Source organism: Rhinatrema bivittatum, chromosome 9 (assembly GCF_901001135.1).
Source record: "Rhinatrema bivittatum chromosome 9, aRhiBiv1.1, whole genome shotgun sequence".
Lineage (NCBI taxonomy): Eukaryota > Metazoa > Chordata > Amphibia > Gymnophiona > Rhinatrematidae > Rhinatrema > Rhinatrema bivittatum.
In genome coordinates, this window is record NC_042623.1 from 190,330,842 (window position 1) to 190,351,380 (window position 20,539).

General features: G+C 43.5%; 1 protein-coding gene across 4 annotated transcripts; it reads left to right on the forward strand.

Annotated features, from left to right (window-relative positions):
* The first annotated feature begins 3,796 nt into the window (after positions 1–3,796).
* Positions 3,797–20,189, forward strand: CLDN16 (claudin 16). 4 transcript variants are annotated; one of them, XM_029616899.1, is made up of 6 exons: positions 3,797–4,045; positions 6,814–6,916; positions 9,439–9,522; positions 10,946–11,110; positions 16,903–17,094; positions 18,895–20,189. In XM_029616899.1, exons 1-6 carry the CDS (start codon positions 3,932–3,934, stop codon positions 19,029–19,031), a joined length of 795 nt encoding a protein of 264 aa, XP_029472759.1. In that variant the 5' UTR covers positions 3,797–3,931; the 3' UTR covers positions 19,032–20,189. The 4 variants fall into 4 exon arrangements, with proteins under 4 accessions (XP_029472759.1, XP_029472760.1, XP_029472761.1 ...); XM_029616900.1 differs by having other exon boundaries at positions 11,024–11,110; XM_029616901.1 differs by lacking the exon at positions 9,439–9,522.
* Positions 20,190–20,539: the final 350 nt, after the last annotated feature.

The following is a 20,539-nucleotide window of genomic DNA, read 5'->3' on the forward strand; positions in this document are numbered from 1 at the left end:
CTGGAGGTGAGTGCGGCGGTCCGTTGGGATAGCCCACTGGCCGCCGAACGTAACATGATAGCTGTTGCGGACTACTTAGAAATCCATTGTAGGGTGCATGCTCAGGTATTATTTACCAATAAGACTATAACTAATAGGGCCTAGACCTGTATGCTTACTGCCCCTCCATATTAACCTTGGACACCCCCAAAAAATTCAGTTCTGGCTACATAACTGGTCTGTGCCTGTGTGTGCGCGTGTTTATGTGCATGAATATGTATGTGCGTGTGAGGATGCATGTCTGTGCGCATGTGTGTGTAAAGGGCCAGTGTGTGTGTGTGTGTGTACAAATATGTATGTGTATGTAAGGGTGCATATCTGTGTGCATGTGTATCTATGCATATGAATATGTAGTGGGAGGGTATGTGTCTGCATGTGTGTGCATGTGTGTGTGTGTGTGCGTGCCTGTGCATGTGTGGGCACGTGTAAGTCTGTGTGTATGAATATGTGTGTGCGTGTGAGGGTGTGTATCTGTGTGCATGTATGTGTGAGGGTGCGTATCTGTGTGTGTGTGTGTGTGTGTGTGTGTGTGTATGTTGTGGAGAAGGTGGAGAGGGACGAGAGAGGTAAAGAGGTCACGTTGAAAACTAATTAATGGTTTAACAGCAATGAAATGTTACAGCAGACAAAGCCAGTAATCCGCTCTAGTATTTCTGGACGTATTGGTGGCAGGTGCATTGCTGGAGTTCATCTTTCCAGCCTTTGGACTGCTTTCAAGCACTGAATTTTGTGCTGTGGCTGGGATGGTTTAACAATTCCCTGCCTAACAATCCTGAACCCCGGGGTTCCCGCGTGTCCGAGGGGGCGCTGCCGTGGAGGAGGTCATCTCTTCAATTGTAACTTAAAATAAACCAGAGGCATGCGCTCCCTAGGCTCCCCAGGGTGTTCATCCCATAGTACTGCACCTTCTCAGGATCTAATGAAGCCACTGCATCAAAACCTTCTTTTTGTGAGATTGAGACAACACGGCTCATTAACCTTGGAAGGATTTGTTTTGCATTTTAATTTACACCATTTTGAAAATAAAAGAGACCACGATTATTAGTCTGGCAGGCACCTAAACGGGTCCCCTATCCCAGGGTTTCTCAAATGGTTTAAGTTGCACCCCCTCTTTATCTTCTCTTTGGTACTTCCAGCCTCCTTTCCCCACCCTTCCCCCTCCAAAAAAAATTAGCTTTTTTGAAATTGCATTGCAACGTGGTGCAATTAAAGTTAGGTGACACCAAACGCTGTGCCAGCTTCTCTCCTTCCCAGGATCCGTCCCGCACCTCCCTAGGGTGCTTGCCTTCCCATTTTCAGAACCCCAGCCATCACCCGTGTGCCGCCCTCATCCGTCCTTAAACTGCTGGTTTGCTGCCACCTGGTGACCGAACCTTGGATTGCAGACAGTTATCTATTTGACAGACTTGGAAGCAGTTTCATCATATACGCGAGGTTTAAGCATGACGTCGGCGCTCTTCATCCCTCATGAGCAATGGAATCCATGCAACAGTTAAATAAAGCGTAGAGATTTTTTTTTTTCTACTACAGTATACCTTGAAGTAAATCACCTGGGGACAGAGCTTGAAACGAAACTACACAGCAGATAACAAGGAATTTAGGCAAGTAGCCAAGGGAAAATCAGCAATAGAAGAAATATTACTTATGAAGCATGAGCCTAGTGATCTGGGGTTTATGTTTACATCCATTTTTTTTGCACTGAGGTTTTATTTGATCCTTCTCTCCTAAAACTAAATGGAAATGGTGTAAGAAAAACTGATTCTGAACAGATGCCAAGCAGCAGCAGCTCACAGTCCTATTTATTTATTTATTTAGTACTCTTTTATACCGACATTCATGATACAGATCATATCATATCGGTTTACAAAGAACAGGGGGTTATAACATTAACATAGAGGAATATTGGGTGTAAAAGCAAAGTGTGGTAGGAGTTCAGACTCAGAGGACAGAAAGAGAAGTGGACTTGACATTAGAATCGAAACCAGAGAGTGCTATTCACCCCCCATCCATAGCTATGTTACCAGTCTTCGGCACTATTGCACTGCAGCACTGTTTGTCATCACTGTCAACGTGATCAACAAGCAAGCTCCTATGAGCTTGTTTCATAATAAAGCGCCCGTGCCCAGATTGTCATCCAGCAAGGATGGCCTAGTCGAGTACTCTGCAGAGGGTGATTGCTATTCACCCCCATCCATAGCTATGTTACCAGTCTTCGGCACTATTGCACCATTGCACTGTTTGTCATCATTGTCAACGTGATCAACCAGCAAGCTCCTATGAACAGGTTTCATAATAAAGCGCCCATGCCCAGATTGTCATCCAGCAAGGATGGCCTAGTCGAGTACTCTGCAGAGGGTGATTGCTATTCAGCTGCTGCGCTAAGTTCGTAATGCAAACAATTTCCTGCCTTGTGTGGCTTCTGCAAATGGTGTCCCGCAGGCAGAGTGCTGCACAGCTCAGATTCCTGTGGCAAGAGCAGAAAAGTCTCCAGAAATCGAAAGAAACCCTTCATTTTTGCCCTGCCCTTACTGGTAGACTTTATTCCCGCATTTACCTCCTCTTCTGCCTCCTTCTTGGACTGAATATTATTCTTTTTTCCTTCCGGCTGGCTTGACTTTGTCAAGGACTTCGTTAATTTCATCCCGGCTATTAAAAAAGATGGAAAAAGTGCAGTGGCAGAAGAGCCTTTAATGACCTTCCATCTCCTCACCTAACGTAATTGCAGCCTTTCCTTTCCTTTCAGCAGGATCTGACAAGAAGTGCATCTCGGCGCTGGGACTGTCAAATATGGCGAGAGAGTCCCCCTCTCCCCACAGACGGCTCAGGAGGAGGACGACTTCACGACGGAGAGAAGAAGATTCTGCTTTCTGAGCCCAGAAACAGCGATGTTATCTTGGTTGCAAAAAAAAAAAGAAGACTGGAAACATTTTCTTTGTTTATTCCTAATGAGGGCCATGCATGCAGTAATACCCCTGCCACTGCTTCTCCTAATCCCTGCCACTGCCAGTTAATAATCAACAGTGGCATTGCTATGAGTTGCTGGTTTCCATTAGAAGGGACGTATGTGCACATATGCGCGGCAGGGTCTTTTATGCACGTGTATTCAAGTTTCCATAAGCAGGAAAGGCACTGAAATATTAGGACGCTGAATTAAAGCTTTTCCAAATGCTATCCCCACCTGCTGAGAGGTGGGGGGGGGGGGGGGGGCGAGAGGATAACTGGGTTAGTTCCCCCCGGGGCCCTGGCAATAGGAGTGGGACCAGCACTGCAGCCCCAGGGAAGTTAGCATTTTGTTTGCTCCCTTATAGCCTAGAATTGCTCTCAGTGGTCCTGGTCCTAGGGCAAATGTAAAAAACTGTAAACCCCTGCCCCCCCCCACTCCTTCGCTATTCCTTGGTTCATTGTATCCCCTCCCCATTCCCCTTTTTTTTTGTAATTTCCTTCCTATAGTTTCGCTGTAAACCGATATGATGCCTCTACTAATATCGATACAGAAGACTCTTTAAAAATAATGAAATAAATAATGAAATAAATAATAACATCTTCACTAATTTTCATAAAAGAGCAAGCATGTGACTGCAGCCCTGCACCACCTCTGCCCTGCTGGCTCTCGTCCCGACTCTAATGAATTCAGGAGGGAAATGCCAGGGGGAGGGGGGGGTTGGGGGGGTGTTTGGTTGGTCAGAAGCAGCCCTGAGATCCCCGCCCTTCCTCAGGTCTACTCTGGTTCCCCCCCCTTTCGGCTCTGCCCCGCAGCCCAACAGTGCTTCGGAGGCCTCCGGCTAAGTAGAGGCGAAAGAAAGCCCCTTTGCCAGCACAGAGCCAGCAGGGGAGGTCCCTTGGGCAGAGGCTGGAGGAAGGGTTTGGACCCCCGGAGGTTCTGCCCTGCAGAATGAGGATCCTGCTCCAGTACGTTACTTTCTGCTTTGCCTTCATCTCCGCTGGGTTTCTGATCGTGGCCACCTGGACAGACTGCTGGATGGAGAACGCAGATGACTCACTGGAGGTAAGAAGGGACAGGATTTTTCTCCCTCTCCATGTTATATTTAAAACTGTTTATTAAATGAAACAACCTCACAAACCACACAAATGAATATTGCGCGTTAACTATTTTTCATTTTAGAAGATAAAGGGCAGGACAAGCCCCTGGACTTTTCTTAGTGTTTCTTGTTTTAAAAATTTTTTTTTTTAGCTCACCTTTCCGCTAGGGTGCTCAAGGCGAGTTACAACAAAACAGAGACAAAAATCGTGTAGGAAAACGTGAAAACTAGAAAACCGGTAAAGAATGCGAAGAAAAGCAGTTTCACAAATAATCTGCATCTGGTTCATAAGGTGCACCCAAGACACATCTAAAAGGGAAAGCAAAGCTAAATAGCAAAGTAAGAAGAAATACATTGTAAAGCGGTGAACATCCCACCACTTTAGGAAAATGGCTTAATCGGAGATATCTGCCTTCTTTAAAATATGTGGTAAAAATTCACCTTTGGTCAAAAAAGTTTAGAAGCCCAAGGGGGGGAGGTAATTGGAGCCTGAGGTGAACTGGAACCGTCCACAGTCTTAAGATCCAATACCGTGAGTGCAGGGGAATCAATATTAGCAAAACTGGAGATGGATTTATACTTCTTGTCCAAGTAGATTGTAACAAAATTTTAATTGTTGTAATAGAAAACAGAAAGCAGTGAACTCGGGATGTGCATCCAACAGACAAGGGAAGATTGTTTAATCAATGGTAAACCTTCATTTTTGGCCATAAAACATCCTTCTCCAGACAGGTAACTTTATTAGCCGAGAAACGTGCAGGATATTGCTCCTGCCGCAAACTTCTTCTTGGCACCACCATGCAGTGCACTGTTTTGTGATTGCCCTGGGATTAAATAATAAACCAAAGGGAGCAGGGCCAGAAGCAAGCGCCTTTACTGGCGAGAGACCTGTGCTGACCCCCCGAACACACACACAGAGTCAGATAAAGCAGAAAACGCTCCAGACCCAAAGAGCCGCGTGGCTGCCGTCTGTATTACCCAGGCATGGCCCCCAGCAAAGGGCCCCCCGGGGGCTCTGTCAACCATTCCAGACAGACAGAAACCATTTGGGGGACTGATCTGCACCTTTTACAAGGTCATAGATTGGGAATCATGATTCTGGGAGCTTTGGTGCCATTTGGTGAAACAGAAATATTAGCACCAGATCCAGTAACATTCCCAAGTATTTATTATCTGCAGCAAAGCAATTTTAAATGGAAACATTCAAATAAAAACCAGTAGTCACAAGGCTTGTAATTTAATTTTAGATTTCATTACATTTAAGAACCTGCCTTTCCTTATTGACAAGCACAGTAAGGTGAGGCACAATTTGACACACACAAGATATAATAATAATAACGGCACGACCTCTGAGCAAAACATCAGCAAATCCACCTACCACGCACCGAAACAGCAAAATATGCACAGACAGCAGGTGCCACGAGAATGCACCAGGGCAAAGGAATGTAAAAGGGCAAAAACTCCTCGCTGGAGAGCCTCAGACATGCCCAGGGGGGTGCGTTCACCTTCTCTTCTTTGCACAAAGGCACCCTTTAGATGCAGTGGGCATGGGTGTCACGTCCCTGAACCTGGTGTGACCGCCACAGCAGCTAAGAGCATTGCCCCGAGCATTAATAAGTGACGGAACGGCTAATGACCTCCCATTTTCTTCCCTAAATACAGTCATGCGGGTAAATGAGCCTTGGCCTTGCTGGCTCCGAAGTGCCCTACAGTGGCAGGCCCGCTGCTAACTCGTCTCTTTCCAGCGCGGCTGAGCAGCATTAATGTACAGGGCTGGGGATTAGTGACTGAACAGCTCTAAATACATCTCATTAGCTCACAGATCTCATACAGGCCTTAATTTCCCACAGCTATAAAGCTGTTATCCCATGCTATGGCGGGAGCTGTCCGCACCCCTTTAACACGGGTGATGTTTGCCACAGCATTGCTGGAAGTTGCCTCCCCGCCCCCCTTGGTTGTCGCACCGTTGTCATTGCCTCTAACCTTGTATAACTTCAGACGCTCAAGCCTTGCCGTATTGCACTTGGTGCTACTAGCCCAAGCCTTTCAAGTTTCTGTTTGCTTGCCACACTGAGTTTTTACATTGGCAAAGACAAATGCAGAGGGTCATTTCCCATTGGCATTTCCACGGGCAACGCAGTGCATTAGCCAAGAAAATGACCCCTCCTCACGACATTGCCTGCCAGATAAGTGGGTAAACTTATGCACGCGTGCGTCATGCATGCGCGTGAGTTTCCCTGCAGCGAGCAGAGGCGTTCCTGGGGGGGGGGGGGGGGGCAGGGGCTGGTGAGGAGTTGCCACTCGTGTGCAGACTTTTGCATTTTTTCAAAACTTCCCTTAGAAAAGTTGCGCAACTTATACTTGCGTTTGATGTAAAAGTTATGCAGGTTGTTGCAAGATTTGCCCCCACAACGCGGAGGAATATTTGCCTTTGAAATCTCTGCTCGCCTGGGATATTTCTAGAGTAGTTGGTAGCGGCCAGAGGATTAGCCTGGAGATTGAGTTTTTGTCTCTCCCAGCCTGCCATGCATGCCCTCTGTGACTCTGAACAGGCCGCCAGACCTCCCTGTACTGAAAGCCGCTGGGCGAGCTCTTTGGGGGAAGGAAGGACATCTGTAAGCCCTGTGTGCATTGTCTTGTATCGTGTTGTGTGTGTCTCTCTCTGCGTTGTTGTTCGTCCCTCTGGATCCCACTGGGCGTAAACACTGTTAATATGCTGCCTTTCCACCTTTAGGTGAGTACTAAATGCCGAGGTCTTTGGTGGGAGTGTGTCACCAACGCGTTCGACGGCATACGGACCTGTGATGAATATGACTCTATTTATGCCGACCACCCCTGTATGTATTACGAGAGCTCTGTTTGATGCATGCCGTAGGGAGGGCATCCTGGGCAGTGAAACGAGGCTCCGGGGCCAGACGTACAAAAGCGTGTCCTCCTTAAACACACAGAAAACAGTTTCCGTGAAGCCATTTATAGGAATAAATCGCAATTTTCCTAGGTAAATTGGCTGGCTGGCAATTGTCGTGCCTTTACCTGGGCTGAAATTACATGCAAGGTTGGACCTTGCATGTCCTTTCAGCCAAATACAATGTAGGTGGGCCTAGTGGGGAGGGAGAGGATTTACAAAATCTAGGAGCATTAATATCTATAGAACAAGGAGGCAAGATGTACCTTCAGCTGCTTAATGCCGATGGCGCTCGTTACTAATGTAATTATTTTTCTCACAGATATAGATGGAAAGCACAATTTTTTATTCTATTGGTGTGTGGAACTGCCAAATGTTAACATTTCGTCCACAGCTGTTCTCTGCTTGGTCCGCTGATGCCAGGTCGCCAGCGGACGGGCATGACCTGCCCATCGGGCGTCAAACGCCTAAAACGTACCCGGAGGAAATGGTGGTGCAGACCTCTGCAGGGACCTTTCTCCAGCCTGGTTTTCAAAGGGAAATCCGCTTATGCTTTTCCCCTTGAAAATGGAGGCAAGGTTCAGGGATAAAAGCACCTACAGACTTTGCAGACGGGTGCCCGGTTCTGACACACTGGAAAAGCCCTTTTAGTACACCTGGTCTGCATTATGTGAGGGTTCTCTAGCTGAGAATAAAGAAAAATCGAATACAATAAAAATGTGTGAGAGCATGTCTTTGGTACAGAGTAGCAAGGAAACTTCTGGGTATGACATTACTTATTTTATTTATTTAATAAATGTATATGCCCCCACAAGTGTACTTGCGATATTACCATTGGCCTTTCCTTCTCATGCAGCTCATCTCACTCATCGAACGAGGCTCTGTAGCTTAGCTCTTGAGTAAAGTCCCCATCTGGAAGTGAAGCTGAAGTCCCTCCCGCTTACCCAGCGTACAGGCACAATGCAAGTGTCATAAACACCTTCCACCCCTGCCCTCATCTCTGCCGTGAATGTCCAGCAGTGGACCTACCAACCACTGCCGATGGGGAATGTCCTCTAGGGATTGGAGCATAAGCCACTGAAAGGCCTTGGATGGCTAACTGATGGCTAGCTACTACTGATGTGATCTAGAACGTGTCACGGAGAGGACTGCTTACTGACTCCTATGTCTAAGATTCCCCCATCTCTACAAACTTCTCAATGACCAAACGCGTCATTGGGCCAACATAATTCTCAAATTTTACCGACCTACCAGGCTGCTGTGCTCCTCACAGTGGGGCCTATTGGAAATTCCATCTCCCAAATTAGCCAGGCTTGACATCACTCGTGAATGCGCCTTTTCCTTCGCAGCACCAACTCTATGGAACTCTTTTCCTATAGATATTAGGCAATGTGACTCATTTAATAAGTTTAGAAAACAGATTATGACATTTTTATTTCATTTGGCTTACGGTTAATTTTGTGTTTTTCTTTGCCCACTTATTTCAATATGTTTCCCGTTTATTTTAAAAAATTTTAACAAGTTAGCTCCTTTTTAGGCTATTTTAGCTTATTTATTTTAATTGTTTTGTTATCATATTTTCTAGATTTTATGTTGTCTCATGCTTCTTTGTTTTTTCATATTATGTATGTAAATTTGTTCACCGCCTAGGCCTCATAGTGTAAGGCGGTTTATAAATTCAAATAAATATTTCTCTGGTAGGCAGACTCCTGTTTATAGTCCCCGTGTCTGCGATCCCTGTCCCCATCGTATAGTGTTAGCAGCTCTTATATATTCATCAGTTTCCCCTTTCCATTGTATGGACTCTCCCACCCCCACCCCCTTTACTGGATTTTTAATTAGCAACCATTTCACTCTAGACTGTAGCACTGTAACAGTCATAAAAGGTGCAGGGCCAGTGAGCATTAACCCTAGAAAAGTAAAATAAAAAGTGCGTGAAGACTTGGAACTCAACAGCAAATTCATTATTTAAAAAAAGCTGGCACAGGGTCTGGTTTATTACGCTTTTTCCCATAGACCCAGAATAGGAATAGTGAATCAATCAGACCTATAGCTGACTCATAAAGAGAAATAATAATGCACAAGGAAAAAGCATTTCCCAGGCAAAAGAAGATCCCAGAGCAAGGGATGACAATAGGAGGCTCACAGAGGTCACAAAAGGTCATGCTAAGAGGCTTACAGAAGCACTAACATTAGAAAATATTTCTTCATAGGAAGAATGATAGAGGTAAGGAATGGCCTCCCAGCGGAGGTTGATGGGAGCAAAAATCAGTCACAGTATTCAAGGAAAGCCTGGAACAAGCACAGAAGATCCTAGTCGCAAAGAAGTGAGGGGAAAGCCGGGGAGAAGCTGGGACTGATGTCATTGTAACAGGAAGTGGCTTGGGCAGACTGGATGGGCCCTGAGGTCCTTATCTGCCATTACATTCTGTGTGTCTATGATTAAATTGACAGGCGACAAAGAAGGTAACTCAGGGAGCCCGAACATAGAGTGTGGAGTCAAAAATGTCAAGAGTTCTCAGGTTATTGAACTGAAAGGTAATTAGATACGCCAACATCTAGAGAAGCGTTTTCAATTATTATTATTATTTATTTATTTATTTTTTGCTGATGTTCAAACTTATAATCGGGGGTTCACTCAATGAGAGAAAGCATGCAATGAGAGAAAATGTGCATTTATTCCTTAGCCGTCATCTGAGGAGCTGCAGGCAAGCACATGAATGGGTGTAGAATAGACACTAATAAACTATACTGTGAGGTTTGCAGAATTACCCCTCAATTGATATTTCACTGAGATGGGAGTCTTATTCCACAGATCAATTGAACAAGTTAAAATTGTAGAAAAAAAAAAAAAAAAGAAACGGTAGCAATAATCTAGTAACACTGGACTACCATTTGGAGTAATTCTGCAGATCTGGCCAACTATTCACCTCTGATTGAATGCTTGACACCCAGTGACTTGCTTTCTGCTATGAGAACCTCAGATAATGGCCTGCCTGATAATATTAGACTCTGGACTACGTGCTTGGAGTGGAAAAAAAATTTGCAAGGAAAAAAAGAGTGACCTGGAGAGCTCTGAGTCAATGCATGTGACCCCTGAACCAGAGGCTGAGTAGCACTACACTAATGCAATATTTCTTTCAATACCAGGGATTGGTCCGGCAAAGTGTCTCTCTCAAACCGTGGCAAGAATTCTCCGAATGGAAGGGAGGATATACCTCCAGGGCCCCAAGGCATTGTGCAAAAGTCTCCCGGAGAAGCCCAGTCCTTAGGATTGTCTGTGTTAAATAAATCAGACTGGGCATTTGAATTATTCCAAAAATAAGATCTCACTGTCCAGCTTGGTCCTAGTAACCAATTGACACCATACACATTTTCTTCTGGTTACAGCTGTGATCAGCCCCAAAATCCCATTTCTGTGTATATGCAGGCCTTTGGTAGTTTTTTCTAGGGGTTTCTCCTTCTTCCAGGAGGTGGAAAAAATAGGAGGCCCTATCTCTGGTGGCTTTTCTGGTGGTTCTCTGCTTGATGCCGCAAAACTCCAGAGCTCTCCGTGTCTGTTCTCCCGGGAGTAGAGATTCGTGTGTGCAGACCTTAAGGCAGCACACAGGAGAGCATGATCTTGACCCTCCCCCCCCCCCCAGGCTCAGACCCTACTAATTTGTTTATAGCAGGCTATTAGTGGCCTGAAAAAGTCAGCCTCTGTATACAATTCATTCCTACTCAGAGATGACAGGTGAACAGAAATTGGCAGCGTAATTCTACACAGGGCAACCAAGCCATTCTAGAGCCTGAAGTAAATGGTCCAAGTGATATAGTGAAAGCTAATGTTACCGTAAAGCAACGCAATGTATTGTAGATTGCCATTGTCTAAGTGTCGTTTCCATGCTGTGTGCTTGCTTGCTAAGGTTGTCCAGGACTCTTGTCTTCCAGTCTTTGAGCTCAGTGCTGTGTTTTGCAGTGAAGCTGGTGGTGACTCGAGGTCTAATGATTACTGCAGACATTCTGGCAGGGTTTGGCTTTATCATCCTTCTCCTAGGTCTGGACTGTGTGAAATTCCTCAAGGATGAACCCACCATTAAACTACGGATTTGCATCGTGGCTGGAATTACATTATTAATTGGAGGTAAGGAAAGCCAATCGTGGGAAAAGCACTGGAGTGCCCGTGACACAAACTCTATCCCAAAATGACCTAAATGTGAAAAGCAGAAGTAAAACAATATATTAAGATTCTCAAATTGCAAGGAGTCACGTTCCACTTTATTATAAAAATGCAGCTGTGCAGATGAACAAAACATAAGATATACATTAAATTATTAATCTAATAAAAGTAATAAATAGTACATGAAAACATAACTAGCACAACCATGTTTCAGCAAAATGCCTGCATCAGGGGTATATATTCCCAAAATACTTTACACAACAAAAGAAAAACAGTAAACAAAGACAAACATTATAGTAAAAATATAATAACCCACCTGTATAAAAATGTAATAGAATATAAATATAATAAACACCCTTTATAAAATGAATTAGCCCATACATATTGAAAATTTAATCAATGATACAGGAGGCTTGAAAATCTAAAACCATAAAGAATAACACAAATATATGATGGAGATTTATCTCCAAAAGAATATATTGGTTGCTTTACCTCCACTTTTCATATTTAATGGACGCAGATAGAAAGGTTTCAATAAAAGCAAAAGTAATCCATGTGCCTATAAGTAAAGAAGAAACTGAGTTAAAAGATTCCAAATGACCCTTATCAACTGATAAGCAGATTATTAATACAAACCCAAAACATATTTTAAAATGTCTCTATGTTAATGCCAGAAATCTAAAAAGTAAGATGAGAGAGCTGGAATGCATACCACTGAATGAAGAGGTAGACATAATTGGCAATTCGGAGGCCTGGTGGAAGGAGGAAAACCAATTGGACAATGCTGCTATACATAGGTAAAAATTATATCACAATGATAGGGTGGATCAACTCAGTGGAAGGGTGGCGCTTTATGTTATGGATGGCATAGAGTCCAACAGGATAAAAGTCCTGCAGAATCCTTATGGGTGGAAATCCCATGTGTGATGGGGAAGAGTATAGCAGTGGGGGTATACTACTGTCCACCTGACCAAAATGAACAGACAGCTGATAAAATACTAACAGAGATCAGGGAAGCTAACACATTTGGTAGCACAGTAATAATGGGAGACTTCAATTACAAGAATATTGACTGGGTAAATGTAACAACAGGACATGCCAGGGAGGTAAAGTTTCTAGACAGAATAAATGACCACTTCATGCAACAGTTAGTTCAGGAACTGACGAGAGGGGGAGCCATTTTAGATCTAATTCTTAGTGGAACACAGCATTTGGTGCAAGAGGTAATGGCGGTGGGTGTGCTTAGCAACATTGATCATAGTGCGATCAAATTTGACTTAATGACTGAAAGGAAGACATTAAGTAAATATATATCTCTAGCATTAAACCTTCATAAGGGAGACTTTGATAAAATGTGAAAATAGAAAAAAGCAAAAATGTGCAGTTACAAAGGTTAAAAATGTACATCAGGAATGGACATTGTTTAAAAATGCCATCATGGAAGCCCAGACCAGATGCATTAAAAAAGATGAAAAGGCCTATCGACTGCTGACATAGTTAAAAAGCAAGGTGAAAGTTGTTCTTTTAAGAAAAGAACTTCTTTCAAAAATTGGAAAAAGGATCCTTCTGAAGAAAAGAAAAAGCATAAGCATTAGAAACAGAAACATGACAGCAGAAAAAGACTGTATGGCTCAGTCTTCCCATCCGTCCAATTAATTTAGCTTTATAATTCTCATCACTTCCTTAGAGATCCCCTATATTTATCCCATGCTTTCTGGAATTCAGATACTATTTTTGTCTCTACCATTTCCACTGGGAGGCTGTTCCGCACATTGGCAAGTTAGATGTAAAACATTGATAAGACAGGCTAAAAGAGAATTTGAAAAGAAGCTGTCTATAGAGGCAAAAATGTCTAATATATCCAAAGCAGGAAGCCTGTGAGGGAGTTGCTTGGATCGTTAGATGATCAAGAGGTTAAAGAGCCTCTTAGGAAAGATAAAGCCTACGTGAAAAGACTAAATGAATTCTTTGATTCAGTGTTTATTAATGAGGATATTGGGGAGATTATGCCAGAAACAGTATTCAACGTTGATGATTCAGAAGAACTGAAACCTATCATGATGAGCCTGGAAGATGTAATAGGGCAGATTGCTAAATTAAAGAGTAGCAATTCACCTGGACCAGATGGTATATACCTCAGAGTTCTGAAAGAACTCAAAAATGAAATTGCAGATAGTAATTTGTAATCTATCATTAAAACCATCCATTGTACTGAAGATTGGAGGGTGGCCAATGTAACCCTGATCTTTAGAAAGGGCTCCAGGGGTGATCCAGGAAACTATAGACCGGAGAGCAGTGATGGGAAAAATTGTGGGAGCTATTCTAAATAACAAAATCACACCTAGCATGGATTTACACAAAGGAAGTCTTGCCTCACTAACCTACTACACTTTTTTGAAGGAGTTAACAAACATGTGGATAAAGGTGAACCAGTAGATATTGTGTATTTGGATTTTAAGAAAGCTGTTGACTCCTAAGAAATTAAAACATCATGGGATTGGAAGCAATGTCCTGTTGTGAATTGCAAACTGGTTAAAAGTCAGGAAACAGAGAGTAGTACTAAATGGTCATTTTCTCAGTGGAGAAAGGTAGTGGAGTGCCTCAGGGAGTGTACTGGGATTAGTGCTTTTTAACATATTGATAAATGATATGGTAAGGAGAACCATAAGTGAGGTGATCAGATTTGCAGGTGACACAAAATTATTACAAGTTTTTAAATCACAAGCAGATAGTGATAAATTGCAGGAGGACCTTGTGAGACTGGAAGATTGGGCATCCAAAAGACAGATGAAATTTAATGTAGACAAGTGAAAAGTAATGCACATAGGGAAAAATAACCCAAATTATAGTTACGCAACTTTAGATTCCATATTGGGAGTTACCACCTAGGAAAAAGATCTGGGCATCATAATGGACAATATGATCAAACAGAATGCTAGGAATTATTAGGAAAGGAATGGAGGATGTCATAATACCTCTGTATCGCTCCATGGTGAGACCGCACCTAGAGTACTGTGTGCAGTTCTGGTCGCCGCATCTCAAAAAAGATGGTTGCACTCGAAAACGTACAGAGAAGGGAAACAAAAATGCTAAAGAGGATGGAATGGTTCCTCTATGAAGAAAGGATAAAGAGGTTAGGGCTTTTCAGCTTGGAGAACTGATGACTGAGGGGGAATATGACAGAAGCCTATAAAATTATGAGAGGAATAGAGTGGGTAAATGTGAATCGGTCATTTACTCTTTCAGAAAATACAATGACTAGAGCAGGGATGGCAAACTCCAGTCCTTGAATGCCACAAACATGCCAGGTTTTCAAGATATCTACAATGAATATGCATGAGAAAGATTTGCATGCACTGCCTCCATTGTATGCAAATCTATCTCGTGCATATTCATTGTGATTATCCTGATAACCTGGCCTGTTTGTGGCACTCGAGGACTGGAGTTCTCCATCCCTGGACTGGGGATACTCCATGAAATTAACAAGTAGCACATTTAAAAGAAATAGGCAAAAATTCTTTTTCACTCAACGCACAATTAAGCTCTGGAATTTGTTGCCAGAGGATGTGGTTAAGGCAGTTAGTGTAGCTGGGTTTAAAGAAAGTTTGGACAAGTTCCTGGAGGAAAGGTCATAAACAGTTATTAAGCAAGTTGACTTGGTTATTAGCAAGCATTAGCAGAATAGGATCTATATACTGTTGGCTTCTGGCCAAGTATTTGTGACCTGGGTTGGCTACTCTTGGAAAGAAGATGCTGGGCTTGATAGACCCATGGTCTGAGCCAGTATGGCAATTTCTTGTTTTTATATTCTTAGATCCAGTTGGTTTGCCTCTTTTTTTCTGTTTACAAACCATTTCCCAACGAGAACCTAAAAGACTATCAGTTTACATAAGTGCACAGATCATGTCTCCCATTTGCTGCCAAAGGCTTCATGGACTTCTCTTATATATGTCTTAACCTGATGGCATCATCCTTTATAAGATGAAAATTTCACCATTTACTTTTGAAAGTCCCAAACTCCTCTTTCACTGGTGACGGCATAGGATCCAAGGGATAGAATGAGGGGAGAATGAAATGATAGGAGCTGACTCGGGCATTTACCAGGGGTCTTGATTTCCTCTTGATGATCAGAAATGTTGAAGAAGGTTGAACTGATGTCTTTTTCCAACTATATGCATTATTCTGCATAATCACCACGGTGCAGCAACCCACCACAGCCATTGTAGTGCAAGGCCAACAGAAATGCTAAAATAGAGAGAGAGAGAGAGAGAGTGTGTGTGTGTTTGTGTGTGTGTGTTAAAGACATTTGACAAGTTAGGAAAAAGGAGTTACTGATTGTGATAAGTACCACAGTTTAAACAGGTTTCCAGGCTAAGTTAGAAGCTTTATATCAGGGATCCCCAAACTATGGCCCAAGGGCCGGATGTGGCCCTTGGCAGAATTTCATCCGACCCCCTACAGCAGCAAGGAAACTTGATCTGGCCCACAGCTGCTACAACAGAAGGAGTTTGATCCGTTTTAGTGGCAGTGGTGAGAGCTCAGATGACGTCGGGAGTGCAAGTGGCAGCTCCTCACAGCGGTGCAGGCAGGGCTTGCTGGTGTGAGGCCACCACTTATCGGCTGCATGCTGCATTGCTGGCATTGACGATGCTTGTGCATGAGGAGCCACTTATGCCGAAGATACAGAAAGAGGCTGCAATACAGCCACAAGGAGTTTTCGACTGTTGTGGAGGGTGGCGCAAGCCACGGGGAGGAAGACATTGGGTTCTATGGGGCTGCCAGGGAATCCCAGGTAAGAATTTGGGTTCCTGGAGCTCCCAACCACACCGCCATCTGTTCAGAGTTGTGCGGGAGAGGGCATAAGACATCGTCCCCTAAGGATGAAGGATTTGGAGAAATTATTAAAACCCAGATACCAAGGGCCTCTCTCTCTCTCTGGATTAGGGTCTCCACTGGGGATTATTTTGTTGTTTCCACCAATCTGGCATGTTGCAAGAGAGGAGAGCGAGAGGAGGGGGGAAAGGGAGAAGAGGTGGGGGGAAAGGGAGAAGAAAAGGGAAGAAAGCAGAGAGGTAGCAAGAGTGCTATCCACCCACCCTTCAACCTCCCTGCCCCCGGCATCATTAGGTGGACAGATAGTGGAGAAGGGGGAAAGCTTGCTGGTGGTAGAAACCTGGAAATATTATGACTGACGGTCTGTCACACCCCTAAACCCCTGGGAACCCCGCCTCCTGCCTCCCCACTTCACTTCGCCGAAAGGGATAGACATGGGCCTCACTTAAACCCTTCTCAGCAAATAACTCCAAGGGCCCCTCTCCCATCCTAGCTTCCCCCCAGCCCTGGCTCAGCAAATTGTGAGGAGGACTTCCCCATTCCCAGCAATTTGAAATGTCCTATGTGACCCTTCTCTTGAAAAGTCTGGGGATCCCTGCTTTATAACCTAACCAGTTGGCTACACTGTTAATGTTTAACTAATTCCCAGCAACTCTAGTTAACAGGAACTCAGTGGTTAGAATGTATGTAGCTCTGGTAGTAGTTAATAGGCGGTGCAATGGTTGTCAAAATTGGAAATTGCTGCAAATACTTTACTACTAATATTAATAATATTCTGAATTATTCTGAATATTGTAGCATCATAAAACACTCTTTTAATATCTAAGAATTTAGTATAAATGATAATGGTTTGGACCACATGGTTACATTTATAGTGTTCTGCTGTTTTTCCATGATGTGATTTTCCTCCCTATTTGTTGCAGGCATCCCGGGAATAATTGGCTCCGTGTGGTATGCCATTGACGTTTATGTGGAACGCTCCTCGCTGGTCTTTCATAATGTGTTTCTGGGAATTCAGTACAAGTTTGGCTGGTCCTGTTGGCTTGGAATGGTCGGATCACTTGGGTGCTTTCTGGGCGGGGCTCTTCTCACCTGCTGTCTATATCTCTTCAAAGGTAAATATAATTGGGGCCTCAGTCAGACAGCCTCAGTGGTAAGATGGTAAGATATGGAAGCTGAGGCAGTGTTGGGTAGACTTCTACTTCCTGGGCCAGCCAGGGATGGGGAAATCCTGCATTCACAGCCTCGGGGGGGGGGGGGGGGGGGGGGGAGAGGGCGTCCCCCATCATCATCACACAACAGCAACATCTAGAGGCCAGCCTGAGGGTGCACAAGTACAGGATTCCAGAGGGAGCTGCGATCTGTGACTCCTTGCCACGAATGGTCGCCATAGTGGTTGGACTAGCAGCAAGGGGGGTAGAAGTTGAATATTTGGAAAGACATCAGGTAGTTGTGAATGAAGGCTTATGGCACACCTGGCTCCGGTACAGGTTTGTTCTATTTCCAGAAGGAAAGCTACTGAAATGAGATACATGACAGTCCTAGTTTTCTAACCTCTCTCACATCACAGTCTTGATCCTCTTCTCCTATAGAATGCTCAGGACTGGGAGTTTCAAACCCACAACTGGAGTATTGTCTTGGGAGGAAGACGTCAGGTTAGGCCACTAACACTGCATCTTGGCCAACATAACACGATACTGTAGAAATGATGGATTCCCATCCCACAGAAAAAGCAGATGGACCCCTCCACACTGATTGGTAATGATTACTTCGCACCAGAAAAGGTGTAGCCTCCTAGGAAATCTGCCAGATAAGGACCTGCTCTAGCTCATGTGAAGTGCCAGGCACGTGTGGAGAAGAGAAACCAAGTTCATGTTTATGTGTAGAAAACGTCATACATCAACAAATAGTCTCTTTGCTCCTCACCCTATATCTGCCTTTGTTACTGCCTTTCATACGCAAAACCACTGATCTGCAGAACGATGTAAGGACACAGGGAAAAAAAAAGGTATAACAAGAACAAGCTGCATATATAAGACAGGCATTAGAGGCACACCAGTAAGTAGGAGATCTGTACCATTCCCATCGCTTCCATCCATTAAACAGGCATTTCAATCGAGCCAATTCACAAAGGTGAACCAGTTAAAATGCAACCCGAGGGTTTAAAGCACTAACACAGAATGTTATACCCCTTCATAAAGGAGTTATTTTCATAGATCATCCAGCCTCCTTCTGGGTGCTGTACTCTAGGTGCCCTCTAGAGGTCAGCAACAACTTGGTTTTAGATAATGCAACTCTGTAAGGGCTCTTGGGACCAGGGGATGAGGGGTGCTGGAAAATGTTTGGAGCCCAGCTGGGGAAGTGAAAGACTGGGAACCTACCCCGAAGTCGTAATCAAAAGAATTTTTATTTTAACTTTTTCTTTTTTTATTTGCCTTTTGAGAGTATGGACTGATATAGTTTAGTGCTGTGATCCTCAGGAATTTGTCAACTGAGACATTATGAAGGTTTCCCAAATTCGTCCTGGTGATCCCACAGCCAGTCTGGTTTTCAGGATATCCACAATGAATATGCGTGAGAGAAATGTGCATACATAGGAGATCCAGTACATACACATTTATCTCACGCATATTCATTTTGGATATCCTGAAAGCTTGACTGTGGGGTCATCAGGACAGGTTTTGGAAGTCCTCCTGTACACTGAATTGTGTTTTTTGAGGGTAAGCAAGATAGCTTTGTTATACACTTAGCTCCCTGATTTACATGAGGGACAGATTCAGGCTTCTCATGCAGCTAAGCAGAGCATTCATCTCCAGAAGTCATTTTATTTTGTTTAGGGTTTAATAATAGTCTTTCTATAGCTTTGCAATTGATGAATGCTAAAACCCCAGAGTTATGCCTTCATTTTAACACAGATATTGGATCTGGAAGACACCATTCCTTGTATTACTCCAGGAAGACATATTCTGGTCCAGGGATATCAATGGAAAAGGTCTATTCCTCATCTCGAACGGAAACTGCAAAGATGTACGCAGTGGACACTAGAGTATAAAGGACAAGTGACTGTTCATATCGATTCAACAGAAATGCAAGATCTCTGGCATATTTGTAATTGGTTTCAATGGCTTCCATTTACAGAATATTTACAGGTTATGGTTGGATAGCCCTCAGATCAAGCGTTTATGTCTAGTAAGGAACAGGTGCATGCAACAGCCTCCCAATGGAGACAAAACAATATCAGAATTCATGAAAACATGGGATAAGCACATGGGATCCTTAGTTGCGGGGTAAAGATGGCGACTTGGTGTGCAGTATTGCAACAGAAAGGGGAACTGAGCAGAAAACATTGGCCTTGTGGTCTTTGGCTGACATGGACTTGGTTGAAGTTAGTCAGACATTAGGGATATGTGTTTATTCCACCCCAGAAGACCTCGATAAAGTTCAACTAGAGGAGAACATGTACATAGGGACCTCTGTTGGGAATCTATTGATTGAAATGCAAATGTATGGGATGGAGACTGTGGGAAAAATAATTAGAATTGTGTGGGCCAAAGAAGGTGGCTGCTAACTTGGCATATACTTAGTCACCAAGAGAAGGATAAACGAGCCATGGTTCATTTTCTTGCCTGCACTCTCATATCATTGATCAGAGCTGTGAAAGGAGGTTATGGACATTCTTAGTGAGTTGCAAGACCAACTAATAAAAAATGATATGATTTTTTTCTGACTCTCCCATTCTTTTCGGTTTTCTAACATTGAGGTACCTTTATATTGTCCTTTGGAAGCTATACTTCAGTAAACAAGAGCCCCAGCGATTCAGGATTTTTTGCCATAAGTGAAAAATAAACTCTCTAAAGGGCTTATTTGCTGAAGGTCCTCTCCCATTCTGTATCTATGGGAAAAATGTTTAGTAAATGACCGGTAAATGCGTTTCCCATCCTTCTGTTATTTTTTGGGTCTACATTCAATAAAGTCCAAAGCTTTATCCAATAAGAATCTTAGTAACTACTACTACTACTACTACTACTGTTACTATGGCGTGTTATTGTTCTAGGGAGTGTTATACCACATAACTCCCATTATGTGGAGGAGGAATAGCCTAGTGGTTAGAGCAGTGGACTATGAACCAGAAGACCAGTGTTTGAGTCCCACTGTCAGTCCTTGTGACCTTGGGCAAGTCACTTTACCCTCCATTGCCTCAGGTACAAACTTAGATTGTAAGCCCTCTGGGGATAGAGAAATACCTACAGTACCTGAATGTAAATTGGTGTGATATCTTGATTGAGATTGAATGTTGGTATATAAAAATAATAAATAAAATATTAGATGGTCATTGCTTAGGATTGTGTCAATAGGGGTGTTCTCTGCTGTAACCTTTATGCTACACTCTCTGTCCCCTGCCAGCACACGTAGACGGAAAGTAGTAAGTACGTCTCAAGTACACTACTCGAGAACTGTGTGAACAATTTGTGGTTGAACCAGAACCAGGGAGATTTCAGCCTGTTTCAAGTTCATCAGGGAAATGGGATTTTATTTTCTTTTCTTTTTTTTTTTTTTTAT